The following is a 27,275-nucleotide window of genomic DNA, read 5'->3' on the forward strand; positions in this document are numbered from 1 at the left end:
GCTCCTCCCTAGAATAAAGGGACGTGGGGAGCCAAGCACTCCCCTGAGAGCCGCAGCCATGGCTACGGGGCAATAACACAAGGCCCAGCCCGCGCCAGTCACGCGAGCGAGCGGGCACCAGGCAGCTGCCTGGCCTTGCTGGAGGCAGATCACTCGCGGCCTCTCCATGGGGCCCGCGTGCGTGCGAGGGAACGGAATGACTGGCTGTTTATAGATCCCACAAACAGTAAACTCAGCCTTGAATTTCTGCCACGAAGCAGCAACGGTGCTTGCAAACAGTTCTTGAAAGACGCAGTTGGCTGACCCCTCGTTCCCTCGCTCTAACCCGGGCCCGGCTCTGGGTAACCCGCTGCCCTGGGCTCCCCGGGGCCTTCCTTTCCACGGGAACCACAGAAACCGGGGGAGGGGAGGTGCCGGGACGGGGCTCTCAGTAAGAACCACCGTTCTGCAGCCGTCCCGGCCTCCCCGTGCCCAGCGGGGGTGGAGCCCAGAACTAGGTGCCGACTGCCATGTCCAGCATCCACTTTCTTCCCTTCTCTGGGACCATGCTGCTTCTTCACGGACCCTTCAACCATGTGCTGCCTTTTCAGCTGTGCAACCTTGGCCAAGTTAATTAACCTCTCTGGGCCTCAGTCTCCTCCTCTGAAAAATGTGAATGACAGCAGTGACCACCGAGGAGGGTTAAATGAGCCCTGCCCAGCACAGAGTGAGCAAAGAATCCATATTGTACTAGAACCCATAGAATCTGTACTATAATTAGAATGCAGGACATGTGATTTGATACCAGAAGTGTTGAAATCATTTCCTAAAGTGAGAACAAAGCCTATATTTTAAAACTGGGATCTACTTCCTGAGTACAAACATCTTAACGTGAAGTTTGGTTCATTAAAAGCCAGCCCAGTTAGGGACAATCAATAAATAAATGCTATTGATGAGTCCGAGGGTCCATCTGGAGGAAGCAGGCCTGTCCTCGCAGGCGTCCTGATGGCTGGAGGGTTGCACTCACTGACCCTGAAATCTCTGACCTCACTCTCCGCGTATGTTCTAGACCACCAGCCTTGGCCTGGCTACCATGGGTCACTCCAGACCTTCTGGGTCAGAGCCTGCCTTGGACAAGTTCCAGACCTTTCCTTCACACGTGGGCAGCTCTACACCCAGGAGAGCCTGATCCAGCTTTGCCCCACTTTGCCCCCCACCACTTCCGAACAGCAGGAAGGAGGGGTGGTGCTGGGGCCTGAGGTGGCTTGGGGATAAAGCCCTCCAGGCCGAACACCACCAGCAGGAGGGAGAGCTACAAGGGTAACCTGTAGACCCGCAGGGCGCTGGCAGCCTCCTCATGAGGGGGGAGTCGGGTGTGAGCCTGAGCCGGCAGTGGGCCATCCCCCAGCATGCCCGGGGAGGGGTGCTCTGAGACAGAACAGGCACGCCAGCATCCAGGTGACAGGAAGGTTCTCAGGTTCCCAGAGGTTCAGCTGCTGCCCCATGAACCCAGGATGACACAGAGCTGCCTGGAAGGTCCTCACAAATGCTGGCTCCTCCCATAGTAATCAAAACTCCACATGATGGCTCAGGGCTGCAATTCCTCAGTGTTCCACAGATTCAAACATTGAAATGGTAATGTGAACAAGAGTTAAACACGTGGCATCTTAAGTAAGCATGGCCCATGCTCCTTCCACGGGGCTTCCCTACCAGAGGCTGGCCCAGTCTCCTCACCTTGTGCTGAAATCACCTGCTGGAGACCCACTCAATGACTCAGAGCTCAGTGGGGGCAGGACCTGGGACACATGTGTCTAAGCCTAGGAGACCCTACAACCAAGCAGGACCAGAGTAAGCACAATGGTCACTAAGTGAGAGGGACCCAGTGAGCCCAACTCAGTGGCTGAGGATAGTCAGAGGTTTATTAGGACGGTCAGGGGTTCCTGGTGGATAGTCAGAGATTCATGGTGGACGGTCAGGATTTATGGTGGACAGTCAGGGGTTCATGGTGGACGGTCAGGGGTTCATGGTGGATGGTCAGAGGTTCATGGTGGATGGTCAGGGGTTCATGGTGGATGGTCAGGGGTTCATGGTGGATGGTCAGAGGTTCATGGTGGATGGTCAGGGGTTCATGGTGGATGGTCAGGGGTTCATGGTGGATGGTCAGAGGTTCATGGTGCATGGTCAGAGATTCATGGTGGATGGTCAGAAGTTCATGGTGGATAGTCAGGGGTTCATGGTGGATGGTCAGGATTTATGGTGGATGGTCAGGGGTTCATGGTAGATGGCCAGGGGTTCATGGTGGACAGTTAGGGATTCATGGTGGAAAGTCGGAGAACAAATGGTGGATGGTCACAGGCTAATAGATGGGGGGGGGGGGGGGATGGTTCACAGTGGAGAATCCTGATGACCTAAAAGCCACAAAAAGGCCAGGCCCAGTCAAGTCCCAGCCACCCAATCCATCCTCAGAGATGGGACCAGGATCCATGCACTGACCCCACAGGAAGGCCACTGGATGGGCAGAAGGCACAACCTCACGGGCCAGGGCAGGACAAGGTTGCGAAGTGACACAAGCTTGTGGGCAGGGTCCTCAGGTAAGCCTGGGACACCCCATGCATATCATCAGGCTGGCAGTGGGGCACGGGCCCACAGAAAGTAAGGAAGGTAAGGTGGAGGGCTGTACTAGAGGGGCAGGGAGCCAAGCTTGCCCTCCTGGCATGAGGCCTCTGCTTTCCATGCTTATTCATGTCTGGTGAGCCCCTGAAACAAACTGAAAGGGGCTTCAGAAGAGTGGGTTCAGCAGCCACAACAGAAGATAATCAAAGGCAGATTCCTTGGAGGAGAAAGACCAAAGGAACACCCAGGAGGCATAGCCGCTGGTGCTGCAGACTGCTCCGCAGGGAGACAGAAACAGGCGAGGCTCTCTCAAGGGCCGGGCAGCCCGCACTCCATCACCTGCCATGGGCCCCCAGAATCACACCAGCTCCTGCCCTGGTAACCCCACTTACACCCTTCAAAAGTCAGAGACAGACGCGCACCTCTTAAGCCTGTCGGCTTGAGGGGGCCAGGCCTGAGCAGGTGGGAGGTGGCCAAGGAGTCAGGCCCCAATCCCAGGGCCCCTCTGTCTGTGTCCCAGTCCTTCTTGGTGGGCCGGGGCTGGGACCCCCAGCTACTGTGCTCTCCCCCCATGCCTGAAGGCCCTGTCCTGTCCTCCCAGCCAATTCCTACTGTGCCCCTCTTTCTGCACCAGACAACCCCAAGTCCTGGCCATGAGTTTGCTGGGGTTTTGTGCCTGCTCTTCCCAGCCTGTGTGTCTGGGGACTAGTCTCTAGGCCAGCAGAGTAGAAGAGCCACGGAGGGAGATAGGCTCCAGTGTCTCTTGAGGTCCTATGTGGGGGACAGTGAGTTTCTAGGTCTTTCTTTAGAAGAGCCACGACCTGGAGGTGGGAAGTCCCCGTGCCATGCCAGCACTCCCTGTAGCTCCTGCCAGGCCCCCAGACGGTACCCCGCAGGAGCCACCATCCCGAGGCCCCGGGAGTGCCCGGGAACTGCTGGGACCCCTCCCCTGAGGACATGCTGCAGCCCGCAGTTCCATACCCTAAACACAACCCCTTTCATCCACATCCCCACATGCAGTTGGTTCAATAAAACATGGACACAGGGCTTCCTGACTCCTCCTCCCCAAAATCAGGCCCAGGAGGAGAAAAGGAGGAGCTCCAGAAAGGCCATCTGGGGCTGGGGTGAGGAGGTGAGGAGGCGACTGGGGCTGCAGCCCGGGCAGGGGCTTGGGGGCAGTCAGAGAAAGGTGGAAGGAAGAGGTCTTGTTCTGCTGTGGCCCCTCCCCGCACTGCCCAGGGACCGCCTCCCCTGGTGGGGCAGGCAGGGGTGAGAGGGAGAGGGCCAGCTGGAGGAAGCGGCCCAGGTGGGGGCTCCCTCCCAAGGGGGGGCCGGCATCCCCTCCCCTCCTTGAGTCTTGCCTGCCCCAGCACACAGCTCCCCGGCAGAGCAGGGACAAGGCATGCAGGGCAACACAGGGGGCTCAGGATAGAGAGGAGCGTGAATTTAAAAAGTACGTTTCGGGAAATAAGAAAAGACATAAGCAGAATAAAACAAGAAGCATTACAAACAAATCAAATGGAAGTAGCGGGCACGAAACTGGAAGCAGAGAAATAAACCAGCCCGGGATGTGGTGTGATGGACAGCACCCGGCAGTCGGCCGGGAGGAGCCCCCTCTCCTGAAGGGCAGCGGGCAGGAGGGGGGCGGGGGTGGGGGTGGAGACCAAACAGAACGTGGAAGAAAAACCAGCAGATGGGAGGGTGGCTGTGGAAGCACCAACATCTGGATAAGAGCAGCTCTAGAAGATGAAAGCAATAGAGGAGAAGAGCTTTATCCGACGTGAAGACAGAAATAAAATGTCCAGACTGAGGACCACAGACCTCAGATGGAAGGAGCCAGCACAGCCAGGCCCACAGTGGACGCAGGGACATGTCACAGCGAGGCCCACAGTGGACACAGGGACACGTCACAGCCAGACCCACAGTGGACACAGGGACATGTCACAGCACAACCCACAGTGGACGCAGGGACATGTCACAGCCAGACCCACAGTGGACGCAGGGACATGTCACAGCGAGGCCCACAGTGGACACAGGGACACGTCACAGCCAGACCCACAGTGGACTCAAGGACATGTCACAGCACAACCCACAGTGGACACAGGGACATGTCACAGCCAGGCCCACAGTGGCGCAGGGACATGTCACAGCACGACCCACAGTGGACACAGGGTCACGTCACAGCCAGACCCACAGTGGACGCAGGGACATGTCACAGCGAGGCCCACAGTGGACACAGGGACACGTCACAGCCAGACCCACAGTGGACTCAAGGACATGTCACAGCACAACCCACAGTGGACGCAGGGACATGTCACAGCGAGGCCCACAGTGGACACAGGGACACGTCACAGCCAGACCCACAGTGGACTCAAGGACATGTCACAGCACGACCCACAGTGGACGCAGGGTCACGTCACAGCCAGGCCCACAGTGGTGCAGGGACATGTCACAGCCAGACCCACAGTGGACGCAGGGACATGTCAGAACCAGGCCCACAGTGGACACAGGGACATGTCACAGCCAGGCCCACAGTGGCGCAGGGACATGTCACAGCACGACCCACAGTGGACACAGGGTCATGTCACAGCCAGACCCACAGTGGACGCAGGGACATGTCACAGCACGACCCACAGTGGACACAGGGTCATGTCACAGCACGACCCACAGTGGACACAGGGTCACGTCACAGCGAGGCCCACAGTGGACGCAGGGTCATGTCATAGCCAGGCCCACAGTGGATGCAGGGACACGTCACAGCCAGACCCACAGTGGATGCAGGGACACGTCACAGCCAGACCCACAGTGGATGCAGGGTCACATAACAGCCAGACCCACAGTGGATGCAGGGTCACATAACAGCCAGACCCACAGTGGACGCAGGGACATGTCACAGCGAGGCCCACAGTGGATGCAGGGACACGTCACAGCCAGACCCACAGTGGACACAGGGACACGTCACAGCCAGACCCACAGTGGACGCAGGGACATGTCACAACCAGACCCACAGTGGACGCAGGGTCATGTCACAGCCGGACCCACAGTGGACGCAGGGACATGTCACAGCGAGGCCCACAGTGGACACAGGGACACGTCACAGCCAGACCCACAGTGGACTCAAGGACATGTCACAGCACGACCCACAGTGGACGCAGGGACATGTCACAGCCAGACCCACAGTGGACGCAGGGACATGTCACAGCGAGGCCCACAGTGGATGCAGGGACATGTCACAGCCAGACCCACAGTGGATGCAGGGACACGTCACAGCCAGACCCACAGTGGATGCAGGGTCACATAACAGCCAGACCCACAGTGGATGCAGGGTCACATAACAGCCAGACCCACAGTGGACGCAGGGACATGTCACAGCGAGGCCCACAGTGGACTCAGGGACATGTCACAGCCAGGCCCACAGTGGCGCAGGGACATGTCACAGCACAACCCACAGTGGACGCAGGGACATGTCACAGCGAGGCCCACAGTGGATGCAGGGACACGTCACAGCCAGACCCACAGTGGACACAGGGACACGTCACAGCCAGACCCACAGTGGACTCAAGGACATGTCACAGCACAACCCACAGTGGACGCAGGGACATGTCACAGCCAGACCCACAGTGGACGCAGGGACATGTCACAGCGAGGCCCACAGTGGACACAGGGACACGTCACAGCCAGACCCACAGTGGACTCAAGGACATGTCACAGCACAACCCACAGTGGACGCAGGGACATGTCACAGCCAGACCCACAGTGGACGCAGGGACATGTCACAGCGAGGCCCACAGTGGATGCAGGGACATGTCACAGCCAGACCCACAGTGGATGCAGGGACACGTCACAGCCAGACCCACAGTGGATGCAGGGTCACATAACAGCCAGACCCACAGTGGATGCAGGGTCACATAACAGCCAGACCCACAGTGGACGCAGGGACATGTCACAGCGAGGCCCACAGTGGACTCAGGGACATGTCACAGCCAGGCCCACAGTGGACTCAGGGACATGTCACAGCGAGGCCCACAGTGGACGCAGGGACATGTCACAGCCAGGCCCACAGTGGATGCAGGGTCACATCACAGCCAGACCCACAGTGGACGCAGGGACATGTCAGAACCAGGCCCACAGTGGACGCACTGCAGGGGAAGCACTCCAGAGAGGAACACACCCAGGCCACAAGGATCAAAGACAACGACCCGTGCCGGGCAGGATTCAACTTCAAGACAAGAGTTGACGTGCAGTGTCCAGGAGACCACACGCCTGAGAGCATGCCGTGAGCCCAAGAATCAGAGAAAACCAACTTGAACAGGTCTTTTCTAAGGGCAATCCCCATAAAGACAGGGCCGAATGTGTAACTTTTAAACTAGCACAAGAAAGCTCATGGAAGCCTGGAGAGGAAGGGAGGAGGGAGCCACAGCCCTGAGTGTGAAAGACAAAATATGATGTCACAAAGCAGCCCCAAATAAGGGTGATTGCAGTACCCAGAGGCTAAACGCACCCGCGACAGGACACAGTGTGGGGAAAGGACCCCCACACACGTCTGCAGGAGGCACGTTTAAAACGAGACCAGAGGGTGGTGAAGATCCGCCCAGCAGCAAGGATCCACAAGGAAGCCAGGAGCAGGTTTATTTCTGATGCAACAGAATTTGGTGGGACGAAGGATAGAAGTCGAGTGGGCAAGATTTAAGAGCCTGTGTCAGAACCGGCCCGCCAGGCCCACACCAGAGCAGCCGCTCCGAGCCCTGCTGTCCTTGCGTGGCCATGTCCCAACTGTGCATAAACCCATGAGCTGAGCCAGGCGGCTGTGCGCCCCCACACCGACTCACGTACCCAGCTCTGTCTCGTGCAGAGGCCTTTCCGTCCGGTCTCCTCTCTTCCCCTGCTGATGGTGGGGCCTTGGGCGCCAGGCTCCACGCCTGTGTTTCCACACTGCCCTGGTTCCAGTAGGAGACCCTCGTCCTGAGAAGCCACTCTCCAGGCCCAGCCCGTCTGAGGCTGCTCTTCTCCGCCTCACCCTCCAAACCCGGCAGGTGGCAGGCCTGTGGGGCCTAGCAGGACGTCACCTTGCTCCTGCCTCTGCACACACTTCTGCAAGGCCTTCCAGCTCCAGCGCTCCTGGTGAGGCCTGGACTCCTGAGGCTCAGTGCTTTTCTTGGTACCTGCTCCTTTTCTCTGGGAGCATTTGGGGTTTTCTTGTGCTGGGGTGTGGAATCTCTGAAAGGCGGAACACCCTGGTCCTTTCCACCCACTGTGCTGGCCACGCAGGGGGACCTTCAGGCCGGAAACCCAGCCCGTGGTTCTGGGAAACCCTCCTTGACAGCTTCCTCCCCTGATCTTTCTGGAACTGGAGCCTATGGGGCCCTTGGGGACTATATTCTCCACCTAGTTTCCTCTCCCTCTTGGGGAAAACTGAAGTGACCCTTCAGCGTCAACTCTCCATCTTCGTACAGCTCCTACGTTTGCTCTCATACTTGTAATTCTTGCGCTCTTTCCCAAACTTCAGAATATTCCCTTTGTTGGCACCTGTTTCCATCTCACGGACACTGTGTCTTTGCTCTTCTCCCCAAGGAGCCCGACATCGGCTGGTTTATTTCCCTGGGTCACCCGAGCTGCCTTTCCTGCTGGATCCTGAGTGAGCCTCTTGTCTCAAGGGTCTGTGGCCCTCATGTGCTGGAGTTTACAAGCAGGTGTGGGAGAGCCACCAGGACGTCCACACGCACGACAGAGTTCTGGTGGGGAAGCCCCAACATCGGCATCTTCGGGTCCTTCCTCTAGGCTGTTGGGCTCCACGGAGGGGCTGCGCCAGGGTCAGTGCCCCGTGTGCAGCCCCACCACCCACCTCGCCACACTTGGAGACCCCGACGCTCTTGTGCAGCGTGGGAAGGCTGCAGGCCACGTGCCCGCACTGAGTCTCTTTGACCAGAGGGGCCGGCGTGCTGGTTGTGTCCCGCCTTTAACTGTAGAATCTTCTTGAGAACAGGGGTCCAGGGTCCAGCGCCTGGTCACCACTGTCCACACGACTTCCACAGCTATCTCTCTCACTCAGTTGTCAAGGACTGCAAAATCAAGAAGGAGGTACTGCCTCCCTGGTTCACAGCTTTTCCTTTTAAATTCACCCAGTTAGGCCCGTTTGCAGTCGATTCCCATTTGTCCCCCAAGCAGCCGCTCATGCTGCCTCTCAGCCTACACTGCCTTCTGGCTGTCCTGTGTCCCCACACCTAGGCTTCACCAGGACCCGTGCGCACATCGCCTCTGACCTCACATAAGGGCTGGTTTCCCGGAGAAGCCCCTCGGTGCACTGTGAGGCTGGATGCAGGCCCGGCTGTGGTTCGGCCCGGCCAGCCTTCCCTTTGACACGTCAGATGCTTGGGGTCCTCTGCCCTTTGGTTTCTGTGTGAAACGCTCGGGGGAAACCCTCTGCGATGCCGGTTTTGCCCGTGAGAACCAGTGTCCTTCAGGCACCCAGCCTCACGGGCCATGGCATGCTCCTGCCACGTTCCTGTTTTGGTCTGGCCGGTGGGAACAGAAGGCCTCGGTGACTGTGTCCCTGAGCCTGACGCACACCACTCTGTCTAGCCATCCCCAAAGGCTCTGAGGCCTGAAACTAAAGCCCTGAGAGTGCTCTGCGGGTGACAGCAAGACAGGCCTCTGGCTCTGACACCAGCCCCTCACCTGCCAGGGCCACAGGACCACCTGGATAGGACCCTGGCTCAGACGGAGTCCCTCAAGGGGACGCAGTGGGGGCCAGTCCCGGCTCTGTCCTTGCTAGCGTTGTGACACCGGGCAGCTTACAGAACTACTCCGTTTCCCCATCTGTAAAGGGAGTCAATGACAGCATCTGTCTCGTATACCTGTCAAGGATCAAGTAAGTCCTCAGGGCTCCAAGCGGCCCTGGCGTGTTGGAGCTGAGCCCTGGCTCAGGGCTGGGGTCTTGGAGTCAGGAGAGGCCTGAGTTTCTGCCCCAGTCTGTGCTCTCACCTGAAGCACGTCCCCTGCAAAATGGACGGTTGTACGGGCTGAATAGCGGCTCCCAAAGACACAGGCACACAGGGACTGCAAAGCAACCTCATTTGGAAATGGAATCTTCGCAGCTGTAATAAATTAAGTTGAGGTCACTCTGGGTTAGGGTGGCCCCAAATCCAATATGACTGGTGTCCTTATAAGAGGGACACAGAGACACAGGGAAGACTGACTGTCAGCAGAGGCATGGGACACACTCTCCCCTAGAGTATCTGAAAGAACTCGCCCACCACACCTTGCTTTCAGCCGAATGACACTGATTTCGGACTCCCAGCCTCCACAACTATGAAGAGTACATTTCTGTTGTCTGAGCTGCATTCAGTCATGAACTTGAACTGCCATCACCACCACACACTGCTGGGGCCACTGTTGTCCTCAGGAGCTGGAGGAGAGGTGCCCCAGCCCCACGTGGAGGCCAGTGCCCCAGCCCTGTGCCCTCTGGGAGGACAGACCTCACTCCTCAGACCAACAAGCCCAAAAGGCAGGTGAGCATGCCTGTGTGCATGCAAGTGCCCGAGGGAAATCTGCCACCGGGGAGGAGCGGGGGCCTGGTCCTCGGTACCCCATTTTCTCTCCCTTCTCTGCCCTGACCATGTGCTCATGCATAGAATCACCACTGGACAGTGGCAGCTAAGCTCTAAGAGAAACACAGGAGTTCTAGTCAGAGGACCAGGAAGAGGGTCCCAGGAGGAAGCAGGTGTGGAGGAAATCCTGCAGAGGAGACGGCGGGGAAGGGACCCGGGCTCACCTCTGTGTGTGAGCTGACGTAGTCCCGGCTCAGTCCGAGGGGTACGTGTGTGGAGCACGTCCGGAGAGGCAGACCAGCAGAGCCTGCGCAGAGAGCCAAGCTGGCACGGGCAGCGTGCTCTCAAGGAGCGGGCCTGCTGGCCAAACCTGACCCCTGCACGGCCGCTGCCAACACAGGACCGAAGACAAGCACCCACCTTGAGGCTGTGACACCCAAGGCTCCCAACACGTGTGGAAAGTCCAGGGCTCAATCTGAATTAGTTCCTCTTGCTGCTGCAGCAAATTACTACAGACCTAGTGGCTGAAAACCACACACTTTAAATATATCAATATAAACTAATTAAAAGTGAAAGGATGGAACAAGATATGCCAGGCAAACATTAATCAAAAGAAGGATTGGGGCGCCTGGGTGGCTCAGTCAGTTAAGTGTCTGGCTCTTGATTTCGACTCGGGTCATGATCTCACAGTCCGTGAGTTCAAGCCCTGTGTTGGGCTCTGTGCTGATAGCGTGGAGCCTGCTTGGGAGCCTCCCCCTCCCTCTCTCTCTGCCCTTCTCCCTGCTCATGTGTGCATGTGCGTGTGCATGAGCGCTCTCTCTCTCTCTCTCTCTCTCTCTCAAAATAAGTAAATAAATAAACTTTAAAGAAAAAAGAAGGCTGAGGTGGCTATATTAGTATCAAACAAAGTAGACTTCAGAGCAAGGAAAATTAGGAATGAAGAGGCATGTTATATAATGGTAATGATAGAAGGGTCAATTCATAAAAAAACGTAATGATCCTAAATGTGTATGCACCCCTCAACAGAACTCCCAAACACATAGAGCAAAAACTGATAGAACTGAAAGGAAAAAGACAAAAGTCCACAGTTACATTAGAAGATGCTAACTCTGTCTCTCAGGTTGAGACCGGACAGAAAATCAATGTGGATATAAAAGACTTAAACACTGTCAACCAAGCTGATGTAACTGATGCTTGTAGAACACCTCACCCAGTGACAGCAGTCAAGTGCGGGCCCACTTCCTGGTTCATGGATGGCTTTTTGCTATAACTGCACAGGGCAGAAGGCACAAGGGTGCTCTCTCGGGCCCCTTTTATAAGGCATAAATCCCATGCATGAGGCTCCACCCTCATGACCTAAGCACCTCCCAAAGGCTCTGACCCCTAACACCTTCACATCAGGTTTCCAGTCTAATATGAATTTGAATTATATTAATTGGGGGGAGGATACAAATATTCAGTCCAGAGCAATAATCAATGAAACCAATAGCTGTGTCTTTGAAAAAAATCAATAAAATGAATAAGCTTCTAGCCCAACTGACTAAGAAAAAAATGGAAGTCACAAATTACCAATGAAAATAGAAAGGATATATAGCTACGGAACCTCTCATAGACACTAAAAGGACAACATGGGGAAACCTTGAACAGTTCTGTACCCACAAATTCAATGAAGTAGAGGAAACAGGCCAATTCCTTGAAAGATGCAAACTACTAAAATTCACACTAGAATAGATAACTGAGTAGTTCTCTGTTGGTTAAAAAAATTGAATTCATAATTTAAAATCTAACAAAGAAAACCAGACCAGTTATATTCATTGGTGAAGTCTAACAAACATTTTCTGGGAGAAAATAACACCCATTCTATACAGTCTCTTCCAGAAAACAAGAGAGAAGGAAGCACTCTCAACTAATTTAATGCAGCATCAGCATGACACCAAAAGCAAAGACATTACAAGAAAACTACAAAAATATTTCTCATGAACATAAAAACAAAAGCCCCCACAAAATATAACACATTTCATCCAGTAATGTATAAGTAAGATTTATTCAAACTAGCAAGTTTGGACCAACAGTTGAATATGAATCAAGGTAATTCATAGTACTCACAGACTGAAGAAAAAAAGCCATGATCATATCTCAGTAGACGCAGACAAAGCACTTGACAAAACTTAATACCCATTTGTTATAAGAACTCCCAGAAAATAAGGAATAGAGAAAATTTTCTTAATCTGATATAAAGCATCTACCAAAAAAAAAAAAAAAAAAAAAACCAAAACAAACAAAAAGCGGAAAATAACTCCAAGCTAATAACATACTTAACCTTGAAAGACTATAGGGTTCTCCTGGAGACCAGGAACAAGACACAGATGTCCCCCTCTTCCTCTGTGTTGCTCAGGAAGCCTCAGAAGGGCAGTACGGCAAGGAAAAAAAAGTGTATAGACTGAAAAAGTAGATAAAAACGGTCTCTATTCTCAGACAACATGATAATCTATGTAAAATTCGCACAGAAATCTACAAACAAGTCTCCAAGAATTACTAATGAATTCAGTAAGTTCACAGATACAAAGTCAACCCAGAACAATAAATTGTATTTCTATACAGTAGTAGAAAGTGAAATGAAACTGCCGTTCTGTTTACAATAACAACGACAATATGAAATGCTTGGTATAAATCTATCAATAGACACAGGATCTCCCTGCCACAAACTACAAATATGGATGAGAGCAGGAAAAGAGCTAAAACATGGAGAGAGATGGTGTGCTCGTGCATTAGGGGTCAGTACTTGTAGGTCTCAGTTCTCCTAAGCTGACCTGCCGATGTAATACAACCCAACCCAAATTCCAGCAGGAAGTTTTGTAGATAGCGACGAGCGAATTCTAAAATATACTCAGGAAGACAGAGAACCTAGAATAGCCAAAACAATCTTGAAAAGGAACAAAGATTGGAAGAGTCATACTCTCCAATTTCAAGACTTGTTGTAAAGCTGCAGACACTGAAACCGGCTGGTGCTTGTTCTCAATGGCAGAACACAGTCCAGAAACAGACTCACAAACATAGGGCCACAAGCTTTTTTTACAAGGTGTAAAGGCAATTCAGTGGAGAAGGGGCACATAATCCTGAGACACCAGGATCTTAATGTGCAGAACGAGGCTGTCTCGGCCCATACCCTCGCCTGTAGCAAAGTCAACTAAAAATGAACCATAAACCTGAATGTAAAACACAAAACGATAAAACTTTGGAGCAAGCATAAAATAAAGATCTTTGCAACCCAGGTGAGGTAAAGAGTTCTCAAATGTGACACGAATCATGACCTATTTAAAAACTGATAAACTGGGCTTTGTCCAAATTAAGTACTTTCATTCTCTGCAAGACTCTGAAGAGAATGGAGAGAAGCCAGACTACAGGCAGACGCTTACAAACCACACACAGAACAAAGATCATGTGTCCAGAACACATAAAGAGCTCCAAAGTCAAAAGCGAGGTAGGAAACAACCTGTTTTCACGGGCAAACGTTTGAGCAGGCTGCTCGCAAGGGGCTCCTTCGATGAACAACCGCGACCTGACAAGAGGCTCTGGGTCATTGGTCGTGAAGGAAGCGCAATCCGAAACCGTGATGAGAGTCTCTTAAAACAGCTTTGAGGAGGGGGAACACAGGACAACAGCAAGGGCACGGACACGGGCACCCCTGTTCTCCGCCGCTGGGGACACCGCACAGCCACCTGGAGAAACAGCACGCCAGGTCCCCACGACACCAAAAACACTCTTGTCGCACGACCCCGCAACCACACACGTGGGTATCACCCAGAGAGAACCAGAGCCGATGCTCCCAGAAAACCTGCACGTGGCTGCTTGTAGCTTTATCCACATACACAAACCCTAGAAACTCAAACGTCCTCTAGTGGTCGCGTGGACAAGCACACTGAGATGCCCTCGCACCACAGAAGGACAAAACCAACTGTGCTCCAGGCAGCCGCGTGTCTGGGTCCGGTGCGTGTTGCTGGCACCCAGGCTCCCCGCTGTAGGAGCCCACCTATAGGCACCCTGAGAACAGCGGTCGGAGAAGGCCGCAGGGGCCGGAGAACGTGGCTCTGGTGGCCGGGCCCCACACACGGGCAGCACCAGGGGAATTCAGGCATGATGGTATTGCTGTCTTCTTCGCAATGGTGGCCACACCACACTGCCAATAAGAACACGTTTTAGCATGCGTGAACTTAAAAATAAGTGTGAGAAAATGTACCCACGGCACGCCAGAACTCTAGTCAGGGTCAGGTGGCCCGTAGCCCGGCCCCTCCTAGGCCCGAATCCACAGTTCCTGCTAGCCAGCTGCCCTGTCCACCCCAAACACTACAGACCGCCTTAAAAGTGGGAATAGAAGCCCAGGACGCTGCTAACTGTGATCTGATGTGTGTGTTTCCAGAACCTACCTGTCCCATGCCTAGCGCCTGTGCCAAGGTGCTCACCTGGCGGCCCCTCTGGCCATCCACCCTGGCTTCTTGAGGCAGGCAGGGGCCCAAGAGCACTAACCACGGATAAAGAAACGCCAGGCCCAGCCCCAACACCAACAGGGATCCTGGACCCCCAACCGCTCCAAATCTTGGTTTCTTCGTCTTAAAATAGTGGACGTTAGACCACAGGCCCTTTAAAGTCTGTGCCAGCACTACATTTTTATGAATCTATGATGCCTGTCATAAACCTCTCATTTTTTCCAGTTTCTCTTTAACAGACTGAAGATTAGAAATAAAAGCTGGATTTTCTTGTTATTGCTGCTTGATTTGTTTATTTTGCTGTTAGGGAATATTTTTAAACTTCAAAAAGAGTCTCTAATCACAAAGTTTGAGAACTGCCACACTAGAAATGTGGTGAGGAGAACCCTCACCATACAATCTAGACTGCTTCCAATCTAAGGGAACTTCCAGAAACTTCTGTGGTCACAGAGAATGTGTTACAAGAGGTGGCAGAAGGAAGCTTCAGGAGCTGTTGGCCCTGTCTTCAAGATGGAGTGGGGCCAGGGGACGGCCGTACAGCCCCCTGTGCCCGGCAAACTGACCAGTAGCCTCGAGTCCCACCCCAGAGGGTAGTTCTCTGAACGCACACACTGGGCCAACAGGAGGTATGGGGCTGGGTGCCGCCCTCCGGCCCCCAGGGAGCTGGTCAGCTCTTGAAGGTCAGGCTGGGCCACTTCCTAGTCTCTAGCTGTGCTGGGACTACCGTGCTGCGTCCATGTCCTGAGGTCCCCAGGTCCTCGGGGGAAACCTGGTCCTGCTCAGAGAGCAGAGAGCAGGACGGCCGCCGAGGGCCAGCAGAGGGGCTGGAGGGCAGTGGTGTGGACACGTGTGGAACAGTCCCCTGGGCTCTCACAGGAGATGGGGGGACTGTGTGCACATGCTTCTGTATTTATAGTCGGAACACAGTTTAACAAAGATTTCATGTTTAAGATTTTATTATCTTAATTTTTAACATGAATTATAAAAAGAGTCACGCCAGTTATATTTTGCCAAGAATAAAACTCAAGCTGGCACAATGTTTTCCAGCCCCAAGCTCACCAGCTTGGAAAAATCCAACTTTAAAGGAAAAATTAATATTTAAGAATTCACTTCCGAAAAACATGGTAAATAGTGAGGTATGGAAATATTTCCTCTCCTGAAACCACAGTATTTCTAAAAGCTACTCTGCTGTTAGGACCCCTGCTCTGCTCCGATGGGACGGAAAGATACAGGGGCTCTAAGAACGGGGTCCCCAGGTGCCCGCCATACAGAATTTTCGTGGAAATCCAACAGTAACCCAGCAAACTGCAAGTATATGGTTGCTTGTATTTTTGTTTTTTAAAAAGGAAGTGATTCATGAATTCTGTGATCTTCATGAGAACCATCGCCTCAGCAGGCGTGAAGGCCTTGGAGGGCAGTGGGAGGTACATGGGACTGTAGGTGTCCCTGTGAGGATCATGGGTGCATAGAGGGGTCATGGGGTCTGTGGGGAATCAGGGGGCCTACGGGGTCATGGGGGCTCCTATGGGGATTGTAGGAGTCCTGGAGGATCATGGGGGACTGCAGGGAGTCATGAGGCCACGGGGTCATGGGGGCTTCCCTTGGGGACCACTGGGGGTCATGGGGATCATGGGGGACCATGGCGAGTTGTGGAAAGTCATGGGCTTGTGAGGGTCCCTGGGGGACCATGGGGGGGTCATGGGAGGCCACTGGAGGTCAGGGGGTCATGGGGATCCCTGTGGGGACCATGGGAGGCATGGAGTCATGGGGGACTGTAGGAAGTCATGGGGGATCACGGGGTCATGGGGGTCCCTGTGGGGACCGTAGGGGGCATGGGGGTCATGTGGGAGCCATGGGGGGTCAGGGGTCATGGTGGGCAGACAGGAACCCCCAGATCCGAGGCAGGAGCATCTCTGGTTCCCCTCCAACCAGCCCAGATGCTTTCCATCTGCCCACCTGTCAGTCAGCAGATGGTAGAACCCCACCCTCCACCTACCCTTTAGGTGAGGCACTGTGGGGACATCTTGGCTGAGGTGCCCTAGGGGCACATCCCCACCACCAAAGCCTACATGCCAAACAGCTGAGCACCCAGGAATTCACACGCAGACAGCAGGAAGCCACCCAGAGGGTCAGGGAAAGCGCCTGGGGGGGAAGCAGACTGAAGGGTGGGAAGCGAGACTCGGGCAGGGGTGAACCAGGCAGAAGATCCCTGTCCTCTGTCCTCCATGAGGGGCGCCGGCTCGCAAACAAACCTCTGAGCTCATTCCTGCGGTGAAGGCACCAGGGCAGCAGCTGGGCCATCAGGCAGCGCACGGGCCGGCCAGTGGGCGAGGACCCGGGGCTGCCCTTCAGGACCCGCCTGGGACAGGCCGCTCTGGCTGCCGCAGGGCAGCTGGGGTGCAAACAGAACACTGAGCGAGACTGCTGGGGGCCCCCGAGAAGGGGCCGATGGGCTCCAAGCAGACTCAATTTCATCAGCATAAAAGGAGCCAATGCGCCACCATTTCTGCCTTTAGCGCGTCAGCCCAACGGACGGGCGAGTGTGTGCAGCTGAGGACACTTCACGTTGGGGGGACGGGACTGCCACCAAGCAGGGCTGAGCACTGGGAACCCAGTGTTGGGGTCCCAAAGGGGACATGCAGGGGGACACATGGGGCCCGGCCCCTCTGGGACTGCCAGGGGAAGCACGGCCTCGGGGCCACCTCAGCGGCTGGTTACAGGCCCCTCCTAAGGTGGGGAAAACCAGGGTCTCTCAGCCACGGTGGAGGCAGCGACCCCCTTGCTCTGTACACAGTGACTCGACCCAGCCCGGAAAGCTCCACCTCGCTGTCCTATCTTGCTTGAGGAACTGAGCCACGCATGCCCCTGCCCCTCGAGAAGCGGGCCACGGGAGAGGGTCAGGAAGGGCATGGCGCCTCAGAGTCACCAGGGGTGAGAGGCCCCGGGTCGGGGAAAAGGCTGACCCAGGCCCCAGATGCCGTGCGTGTAATATGGACAGCTGGGCCAGCCTGCACCTGCCACACCCTGCAAAACTCGTGCGATTCTCTGTCATTAATAATAACAATAATTCTGAAAAACCCTGCTGAATTGACTGACAAGTAAAACCAGAGAATGCAGAATGAGAAACGGTTTTTACACTTGAGGTGTATGGGCCAAGGCCACCTCTGGTTCCCTGTCCCAACTTGCTGCGCCTCACCTGGGCATCTGTGTCTGACCCCCTGCTGCTCCCAGGGCCGCATTTCCAGTAAATTGTTAGCGGTCCAACCTGACGACCAGCGGGCAGACAGACCCCGCGCGGCGTGACAGGCATGTGATGGGAGGACGAGGGGACTCACCTCCAGCAGGAGCCTTCCCTCCAGCACGGTGGACCCTCCGCTCAGACCGCTGTCTTCTGGTGAGGGGGTACCAGCCGCCGGCTGCCGTGGGCACTTCTGCACGGCTGTCAGAGAAGAACGAAGCAAGTCTGTCAGCACCCTTCCTGGGCCCCAGACCTGCTTACCTTCTTCTGTTTCCCAAGTTCTTGGCCGCCACCCTCCCAAGCTGCATTCCCAAGCTGACCTGGGGTCTCCTCCTGGGACGCATGGGGGCAGCACAGCTGGAACTGGACCCGGGCCGACCAGGGCAGCCAGGTGGGAGCACCAAGTGTGATATTCAGGAGATCAGGCCATCGGGGCTGGGCCTCACCTCGAGGACCCCACCCCTACTCTGCTCCGCAGAAACTGCTCTCTGCCCCCTCCTGTAAACCCCTCAGAATCCTGCCCAGCCTCAGGGACACCGCCCAGGGGTCCCCAAGGTCCTCTCTGGAGACCCAAGCTCCAGTAGGTGCCCTAACTCGGCACTGCTGGTCTCCCTAACTCAGACCACCCTGGAAGTGCCCACGCGACCTCATCATGCCCCCAGCTCCCCCAACCGCTCCCCAACCCCCAACCTGGTGTGGAGCGGCCCACACTGCACGGAAGGCCCCCCTGGCATGACTGAGGTGCCCCCCAAGGGTGGCAGCTTCCTGGCCCTCCCCCAGCCCCAACCCCAGTGTGGCCCCATCTCCGTTCTGGGGTGAAAGCTCAGACATACAGACATGCCATCCACATCCCCGTTTACTGGCACCTGTTGTGGACCCCCAGCTGCATGCCCAGGGTCCCCAGCCACATGGAGAATTATGGCAGGACCCCTGGGGTGCGGAAAGGGGGCCGCCCGGAGCCTCCTTGGAGGGCTGGGCAGACCAGGAAGGGCCTCCCGGTTGCCCCTCAGGTCGGTTTCCAAACTGAAGCTGCAGGTGATGTCAGTGCAACTGGGGGTCAAAGGGCCCTGCCTGGGGCAGGCAGAACCCTTGCATTTGTCCAGGTCTTGGGAGAAAATACAAACACGGGCACTTAAATCTCCCGCGTTTTCTCTTCCAAAACCACCAAGCTGTGCTGAACTCCTCCAGGGCACGTGGGTCGTAGTGATTGTGCTACCCAGGTCGTTTTTACTTCATCAGCACCTTCACACCCCCCTGAGCTGCACTCAGAGCCGGGGTCTGCCCCACATCCACTGTACCTTCCCCCCCATATCAGTGAGCTATGGGCAGCAGCTGCTCCACCACGGAGTTTGATAGAAATTCAGGCCCCCAGGTCCCCAGAGCCCAGGGACCGCAGGGCCCCAATGTCTGCACTCCAGGCGAGACGCTCTGTCCACACCTCTTGTCAGGCACGGACTGCCCTCCCTGGTGGGACCCTTACCCCACACCGGCTGCACTGCCGGACTGGCAGCTTCCTGCCCCCCACCAGAGGCCACGCGGGGCCCCTTCACTCAAGCCCTCTGGTGCCAGGTGCAGGGAAACTGTTGAGCCGAGTGTCCACAGAGGCAAAGGGTTGGGTGCAGGGAGGTGGCCCTCAGGAGAGCCCCACAGACGGTGGTCACACTGGGGCCTTTGGTCTCTGTCTGGCCTCCCCCCCCCACGTCCTTCCCTCGCCCAGAGGGCTTTGCTCTATCAACCTCTCTCCCACAGCTAAGAAGCACTGGGACTCTGTTCTCTGCTCTAAATACTCCCAGAAATGAACGCATTTCCTTGGCCAGAAAGCAGGAAACAAGAACAGTCACACCTGGGGGTTGCTGGGCAAAGGCACAGGGGCGGTCGGTGCTGCAGACTGCCCAGGCCCCTCTCCCAACCGAAAACCTCACCAGCAATCAAGGCCCCACCGCTCACTAAGCTTTGAGATGTGTCGAAAGCCAGGGACATTTAGAGGTGCCTATTTTTACTCCCTTTGGGAACACAACCCTGTCGTTCAGAAAGCTGAAAGGTCTGAATTCACTAAACTCACACAGCTCCCCACCCCCAGCACACAGAAGCAGAAAACAGACCCTAGTGAAGCGAATGCCATGTCCCCTGAGGGAACCTTCTGGTCTCAGAACACCCCGAAGGCTGAGGTGGGCCTCTGCCAGGGGTCACACAGGACCCCATGCTCTCAGAGGCCCAGAAAGATAAAGGAGGAAAAACACTGGCATGTGAGTCCCTGTCCCACCCCTCCCCTCCCCCGCCAGAGGGTCTTATCCTGCTGCCACAGCAGGGAGGCCACAGCTCTCCACCAGGGTATGGGCAGGGCCTGTGCAGCACCTGTGGTGAATTTGGGGCTCAATGAAGGCCAGGAGTGCCGTTGGCTGGGCAGAGACAGGACCCCCCACCACCTCAGTGCATCCTGGGCCGCCTGCCCATACACCCAGGCCACCAAGGCCCTCCACAAAGCAAACTCCGTTGTGGAGGGGTCATTCCCACCCCCACCCCAGCTCAAGCCAGCTCCCTGCCCCCAGCCTTCTCCAACACACCCCTCAAACTGAGGGCAGGGGAAGGCAGGGATTGGACTGCCCTGCCTGCCTGTTCTCTTGCCCCTGCAGACCCTGTTGGGGGCAATGACTTCCACAGCTGTGAAGCTGGGGTGGGGGAAAATCCCAGCATGGTGACATCACTGCCCTGTGGGGTGTTCACTGCCCCCCAACCTGATGGGCTACATCCCGTCCTGTACCCACTAGAGGCAGAAGTGGGGGACACCCTCTCTAAGTTTTCTCCCCACCCACATCTCTCTGCACGGGGACACCGGCCCCCGAGCATCGCGTGTCCCCCCCCCCCCCCCAGCTGGGCACCCCCACTTCCCCTCCTCTGCAGCCACATCCCGGCGGGGCACGCCCAGCGGGGCCTCCTCTGGGCTCCTGTCACGCGATGGGGCCATCAGCGTTGCAGTGACAGCCACCTGGACCCAAGCCAGGGCCTCGCGTGCGAGCACAGCCGCAGACGCGCCCCACCCCCAGGCCTGTGGCAAGACAGAAAGAAACCGAATGCAGGAGCCGGGGGTGGGGGCCAGCTTTCCCGGAAATCCATGCGAGCTGACAGTGCCTGCCGCTCACTTCCCAGGTCCCCCACTTCAGGGGCTCTCAGGGAGTCGAAACAGAGCAGCAAGCTCGGGTGGGGTGTGGGGTCGCAGCCAGGGTCCCACCGTGCCTCCCACGGGCAGGTGGCCAGGCAGGGCAGAGCAGCAGGGTCCCGGGGAGGGGGGCAACCGGTAAGGAGGGCAGGAGGCAGCCGGTAAGCTGCACCCCCTCCTCAGCCCTCCTGGCTCAGCTCTGCCCTGGATCCGCTCCCCCACCTCAGGGTTTCTCTCCTGTCCTGCGTTCTCTGTCCCCACTGAATGCAGGTCTCACCTGAAGGCCCGAGCTGGGAGTGCAACAGGGGCTGGGGCTGTGGGCAAGGCCACCAGGGCCCTGGAAACCTCTGCAGACAGACCTCAGCCCCACTGCTGGGTCTGCCCTGGGGGGTCCCCCCTCTCCTCCTCCACGACAAGGGACAAGCCCACCACCTGGCCCCTGTCACTGCCCCCTCTGCACCTGACTGCCCATGGTAACAGGTCAGGGAGAAAGGCTCTTGGGGAACAGGTGGGGGTGCAGGGTGTCCTTCTGGGGAGCTGGTGAGAGTGTGGGGAGAGTCTGCCGGGGGCCCTCCGAAGGCCCGGCTTGTCAAGAAGGCCACGAAGAGGAAGTTCCAGGCATGAGAGCCCCCACAGACCAGCAGGGGCTCAAGAGGCCCATCCACGCACAAGTGGCCCAGACCCCTCGTGAGCCGCTGGCGCTGCCCTGCCCACAGAAAGGAGGCCGGGCTGAGTGCGCTGGCTCCCACCAGGACCACGTCCCATAGGCCCCGCCCTGTGGGCAGCTAGTCCTCCTGCCCTGCCTGGACTCTGAGGGGCAACCGGGGGCCTCTGAGAGCCCTGGGGACTGGCCTGAAGCCAGCTTTCCGCACCCGGTCCGTCACACAGAGCTCGGGGCCATGTGGCAGACAGAGGAGGCATGAGCCAGGCTGCCCACTCCCAGAAACAAACGGACTCCCTCGGGCTCACGGCTCAGCCTGAACCCTGAAGAAGCCAGCTCCTCCCCGACTCTGAGTCACCCAGCGACCCCAGAGCACCAGCCACAATGAGACTCTCCAACCACTGGTGCTTCTCACTTCATTGGCTTCTTACACCCTCGAGAAGGTTCATTTGGGACACAGAGAATCCAAAAAACCATGGAGACAGTGGCCATCCCTGTCTCCACGCAAGCCGGGGCGGGGGGACGCTTCAGAACGGAGGGGACACTTCCCCACTTCCCCACTTCCCTCGAGGCTGACTGGGACCGCCTGCACCCTGCCAGCTCCTACCCCGCACCCCAACCTCTCCACTATGAGACCTCCATTTCCCTCACACAGGGGAGGCTCAGCAAGGTGCCACCCTGGGCCAAACCACATGCCACTGGGGCCTGGTGTCCCACCACAGTAGCTGCTTAGAGGTCGTGTGGCTGGGTCCGGCCAATGACAGGTGCCAAGTGTTTTTGGCGGAGGAGAAGCTAGAAGACTCCCCTATCTCTGCCTCTGGATGGTGCTGTGATGCTCAGAAAGTGACAGCCAGTTTGTTCCCTGCTCAGGTGAAGCCAACTCCTTTCAGTGCAGATAGGACAGGTAAGCAGGGCAGGTGGGTCCAGGTGCAGGGTGCACTGAATGTGAGAGCCATCTAGAGGTTGGGTAGGACTCCTGCCACCCAGAGTGATTAAAAGCCAGGGGCCCCACTGGAGGCTGGACTGAAACCCCGATTCTGGCCATCTGCAGGTCCTGGAGTGGACGGGCCCATGTCCATTGGCCGGCTGAACCAAACACCTGCCTGGTAAAACGTGGCTTCATTTCGGAGTTGAGCCCTGGGGCCCTGCACAGTGTGTCCCAACTTTCACACTCCGGGTAGCACCCATGGCACGTCTCCTCCTCCTCTTCCTCCTCCTCCTCCAGCCCCAGTCTAGCAGGCCTTCCCGCTAGAGGCCTGCCCCACGCCTTCACGGGTCAGAGCCGATCTCCACACTTGCCTACATGTCCCTATGGAGGCAGATGACGTGACCACAGCTCTGCTCTGCTCTTCCCTGTGCTACACCCAGAGGTCAGGGGTAGAGGGGAAACAAGTGAGCTTGAAGCACCCTGGGGACCCCCGAGGAGCAAGAGTGCCCTCCTATCTCTGCCCAATTCTCATCAGAAGCTAACCTCCGTCCCAGAGCCCCTCAGAGACATGCTTAGAGCAGGGAGTTCTGGGAGCCTCACCCTCCTATAAGACAGGCCCAACAACATCGACAGGCTTCATGAGCACACCAGGAAGGTGCTCTTGGCACGCCACCTGGGGGCCTGGGCTGCCCACCTGGAGACTGACAGGTGTAGGATGTGGAGGGCCAGCCACGAGGGAAGGTTGGCTGTGTTGACTTGGTTCCATCCACCGCCAGGCCCCCTTCTAGAGGGCCAGCATGAGGTTTCTGGGCCCACGTGTGTTTGGGAGTGGATGGGTGCCCCCGGGAGCCCTGGCTCACCTCTCTCCACACCCGGTCTCTCCAACCAGACCAAGGCCCTGGCAGAGAGCTAGGCAGGTGCTTCCCAGGAGTAGGGAGAGATGGTGGGTGGGGAGCTGCACCCATGGGAGGGCACAGGCTCCCCAACAGGGTCTACAGACCTGCAGTTCTACATCAGTTTCTACATCAAGTTAATGGGCCATCACCTCATAGTTGTCGAGCTTTCAAACCATCCCTCCCTTTACTTTTCGAGGACAAAAAGATTAACTCCTCGTTTTGCTTCTGACAGAGGCAAATGGAGCACACGCGCTGGGAGGGAGGGTTTGCAGTGATTCTTGACGGCCTCAGGCTAGTCACAGAGGTCGCTCCTGGCCTTGCCCTTACCTTCTAAACAGGCTGCTCTCCATACCCAGATGCAGAGGTCTGCCCGGCTCCTGCACAGGGAAGGGCAAAGGGAAACACCGCCCTTAGGCTCTCTGGGCAGGAGGCTGTTGACAAACACAGCCTCATCTAGCCACCAAAGTGGGGGGGGGGGGGGCGGTCCTGACGACAAGTGGGGAGTGCCCAGGTGGGTGGCAGGCTGAGAGGGAAGAGGGCCCAGTGGCACAGGGTGGCTCTGGGAAGGCCCTTGGCAGCCAAGAGCAGCAAGCTGTGTGCAAAGCATGTGTGGGAAGAGGTGTCTGGGAAGGGGCCAAGACGATGAGGGTCTGGAGAAGCCCCAGTCCTCGCAGAAAACAGGCGGTACCAACTGAGAGGGGCAAAGCGCTGGCCAGGCTGCTCCTGTGGCTGGGGGCTCTGCCCTTCCTGGGGCATCCACAGAGGCCCATCTGTCCTTCACCCCCAGAGTGAGGACGAGCTGGCCCCATCCCTGGGAGGGCAGGCCTCTCAGGCCTGGGGCATGTGCAGACAAGAGTCTCTTAAGGTTCCCATGAAAAGATGTGCTGCCTCAACCTGCACGTTCCCTCTGCAGCCCTGCAGGGACCTCGCCCACTCCAAAGGGCACTCGTCCATGACCTGCTCCAACTCTGCAGGCAGATGAGGGTTTCTGGAGGGATGTTCACCGTGGCCCCTCTCTGTGACACTCCACCTCACCCAGGCTGCAGGCCTGGCCGGAGGAGATCCCCTGAGGGGCAGCATGGGGGCGGGGTGAGGGCAAGCCTGCTGGCCTTCCCTTCTCGGGTGATCCATTCATTCGTTTGAGGCTGGATGTCTCCCCCATGCTGGTGGGGGGTGCACCCCAGCCACGTGCCCACGGTCTTCCCAGGCAGTGCCCCCTCCTATGAATCACAAAATGATTTCATGATTACACACGGGGGCCCCCACAGGCAGGGCACACGGGGACTGACATTTACATCTCTTATTCCCTGCATCATGCCAACCAACCAGGTGGGCCCAGCAGGTAAGAAAACAGGTCCGGAGGGGCGGATGGAGCAGAAGTAACCAAGGGTGTGTGCACACACGGCATGTCCTGTGTGAGGGTGTATATGCTCTATGTTGGGGCCTAGACAACGAGGGAGGGCAGGAGAAACATTGCTTTTGACACGTGGCGTGGGCACATTTTAACAGGAGGCGAAGATGTCTGTGGCCCGTGGAGAGGGGAGGAGAACCAGCAGCCAGGGCAAGGGTCCCAGCAGGTGCAGACTGGCAGGTGCGTGTCCTTGCAGGACCCTTGCAGTGGCAGCCAGTGAGGGGGAAGGGTTAAAGCTGCCATTCAAAGCCTCAAGGTCCCTAGGCAAGAAAAAACATCACGAGTATAAAGAAACACGCTTGTTTCTTGCAAGCTCTGCGTTTAGGGAGTAAGAGCACATTCCAAGATGTACGTTGCATCAAGTTGTTGATTTTCTGTAAAAACTTTCCGTATTTTCCAAAATGTACCAGGCATGCTTTAGAGATTTCACACTTTAGTACGGCTGAAAAGGCACCACAGAAAATGCATTTCCTCAGAGCCAGTGATGAGAGAGAGGCAGTGGCCACCCCATCCACTTTCTCTGGTCAAAAGAACACATTTCCAACCACTTCTGTGTAAGTTGGGTCACATGTCCTGCAGAGAAAGTGCACTCTTTCCTTAAATCCCCAAAGCAAGATATAACCAAAAACAGCTCTTTGGGAAGAAAAAGAGAGGGGAACTTACACACATTGGGGATCCATATCCTTTTCATGGTGTGAAACATCCGGGACAAGCCCACTCGTTAGGCGTTTTTGTTAAGTTTCAACGCATCACGAGAGAAGTACACCAGCGTCAAGCCAAGAGTTCAAGGAACATTTTGTGAAACACGACAAAACATAACCCACACAGCATGCTGGTGCTTTGAGAAAGTCCAATACTTTCTCAACAAATAACTGCGTGGTGTGCAGGTACATGAAGCAGCCCACGAGCCAGTGTGCAGGACCCATGGTCACACCCACAGTCAGCGAGCCCTGGCCTACCCTTGGGTGCTCTGAGCCGCCACGCTGGGGGACTCTTTGCTAGCAAAGAGTCTGGGGCTGTACCTACTGGTCCAGTGTCCTGAGCTCTGGAGAAGCAAAGCTACCAGAGAACGTCTGACTCATGTATAAAGAATGAACTTATAATATATTTGTAAAGAAGCCTCCAGTTACGTAACCTCAAATTCGCAAATAACCTGACAAGGTGGTTGTGTGAATCGTCACCACACGTCACTGTGAAGGAAGCGCTTTCTACCAATCGTGCTTCCCTCGTGGTGGATGCTACAGGCTGAAAGGATGTGGAGGCCTCGGTGCCCAGAGCTGTCCAGGTGCACAGGCCTCTGCGGGATGTGGTCGTTCCCTTGCTCAAGCAGGCACCCCTCTCTTCGGCGTCTACGATGCCAGCCCATCCTGGGGGTGTACCTCCTGGGGAGGCTGTCTGGGGTTGACCCGAGAAACAGCCTGGAGGAGCGGAGGCGCCGCGGGGGCCTGGCTGCAAGAAAATGAGCCCAGCAGGCGCGCAGAGCTACCAAGGGAGTATCCCCCAGGTGAGACACGGGGCGACCCCTCTGCTCGCTCTGTGGCACCCTGCTCCCCCGGTGTTTCCCAGTCCCCACAGCTGCCCACTGGCCTGCTCCCCCCGACCACCAGCACGGCTCAGACCCCGCCTGCAAAACGGCTGATGCTAACGGTGGCTGCGGAAAGTGCTAGCAATTCTCTTGCTTTTTACCAAGGACTGGGTGCCCAAAGAGCCAAGTGCTTCGGGAAGGTTCCAATGGGACTTGCCTGACAAACACACGGGTGTGCCACGCCCTCCCGGGCCCCACCAGCTCCCCCAGGCACGTGCTCTTCCCTGGCTCCGGAGCCACCCCCATTCACACCCGCTCCGGAGCCACCCGGGTCCACACCCCAGAACCACTCCTCGGGCCTCCTCCCTCTTCTCACAGCAGCGGGAAGAACGGCGCCACGGGCACCGAAGGCTTTGCCCAGACTCCACTGAGTGTCCCCCAAACACCCTTCAGCTGGGTCGGTCCTACCTCTCCTTGCAGACAGTCTCCTTGTCCTCCTTGACTTCAGTGACCCTGAAGATCATTGCCAGCAACTCTGCAAACTGCCCCTCAGTTGGGGGTTGTCCAGTGTTTCCTCAGCTTAGACCACGGTCTACCCACCCTCTCAGGAACATCACCCAAGAGGACATGTTCTCTGCCTCCTGTTGCCCAGCATGTGAGGGGTCAGATTTGGTGGCCTAAGGCAGGTGGTGGGTTTCTCCATTCTAAGTTTTTCCCTTAGGTATGAACTCATACTTGTTGGGAGACGGTTCGAGACTATAAAAATTCCACCTCTGAGCCCACTTTCACCCGCTAATTTTAGTACAGAAATTTCTTGCCTGAGTTATTGCTACAAC

General features: G+C 56.5%; 1 protein-coding gene across 2 annotated transcripts in view; it reads right to left on the reverse strand.

Moving 5' to 3' along the window:
- Positions 1–27,275, reverse strand: part of AHRR (aryl-hydrocarbon receptor repressor) — an 83,006-nt gene that overhangs the window by 30,373 nt on the left and 25,358 nt on the right. Inside the window, exons 2-3 of one of the 2 annotated variants that reach the window (XM_042954014.1) lie at positions 23,831–23,880; positions 17,959–18,062 (exon numbers count right to left, since the gene is read on the reverse strand). Coding sequence is in view for 1 of the 2 variants with exons in the window: in XM_042954004.1 (XP_042809938.1) it covers positions 17,959–18,062 (104 nt within the window). In the remaining variant the exon portion in view is untranslated. The remainder of the gene's footprint in view (positions 1–17,958; positions 18,063–23,830; positions 23,881–27,275) is intronic. The other variant, XM_042954004.1, reaches the window with a different exon arrangement.

This window comes from Panthera leo, chromosome A1 (genome assembly GCF_018350215.1).
Source record: "Panthera leo isolate Ple1 chromosome A1, P.leo_Ple1_pat1.1, whole genome shotgun sequence".
Taxonomy (NCBI): domain Eukaryota; kingdom Metazoa; phylum Chordata; class Mammalia; order Carnivora; family Felidae; genus Panthera; species Panthera leo.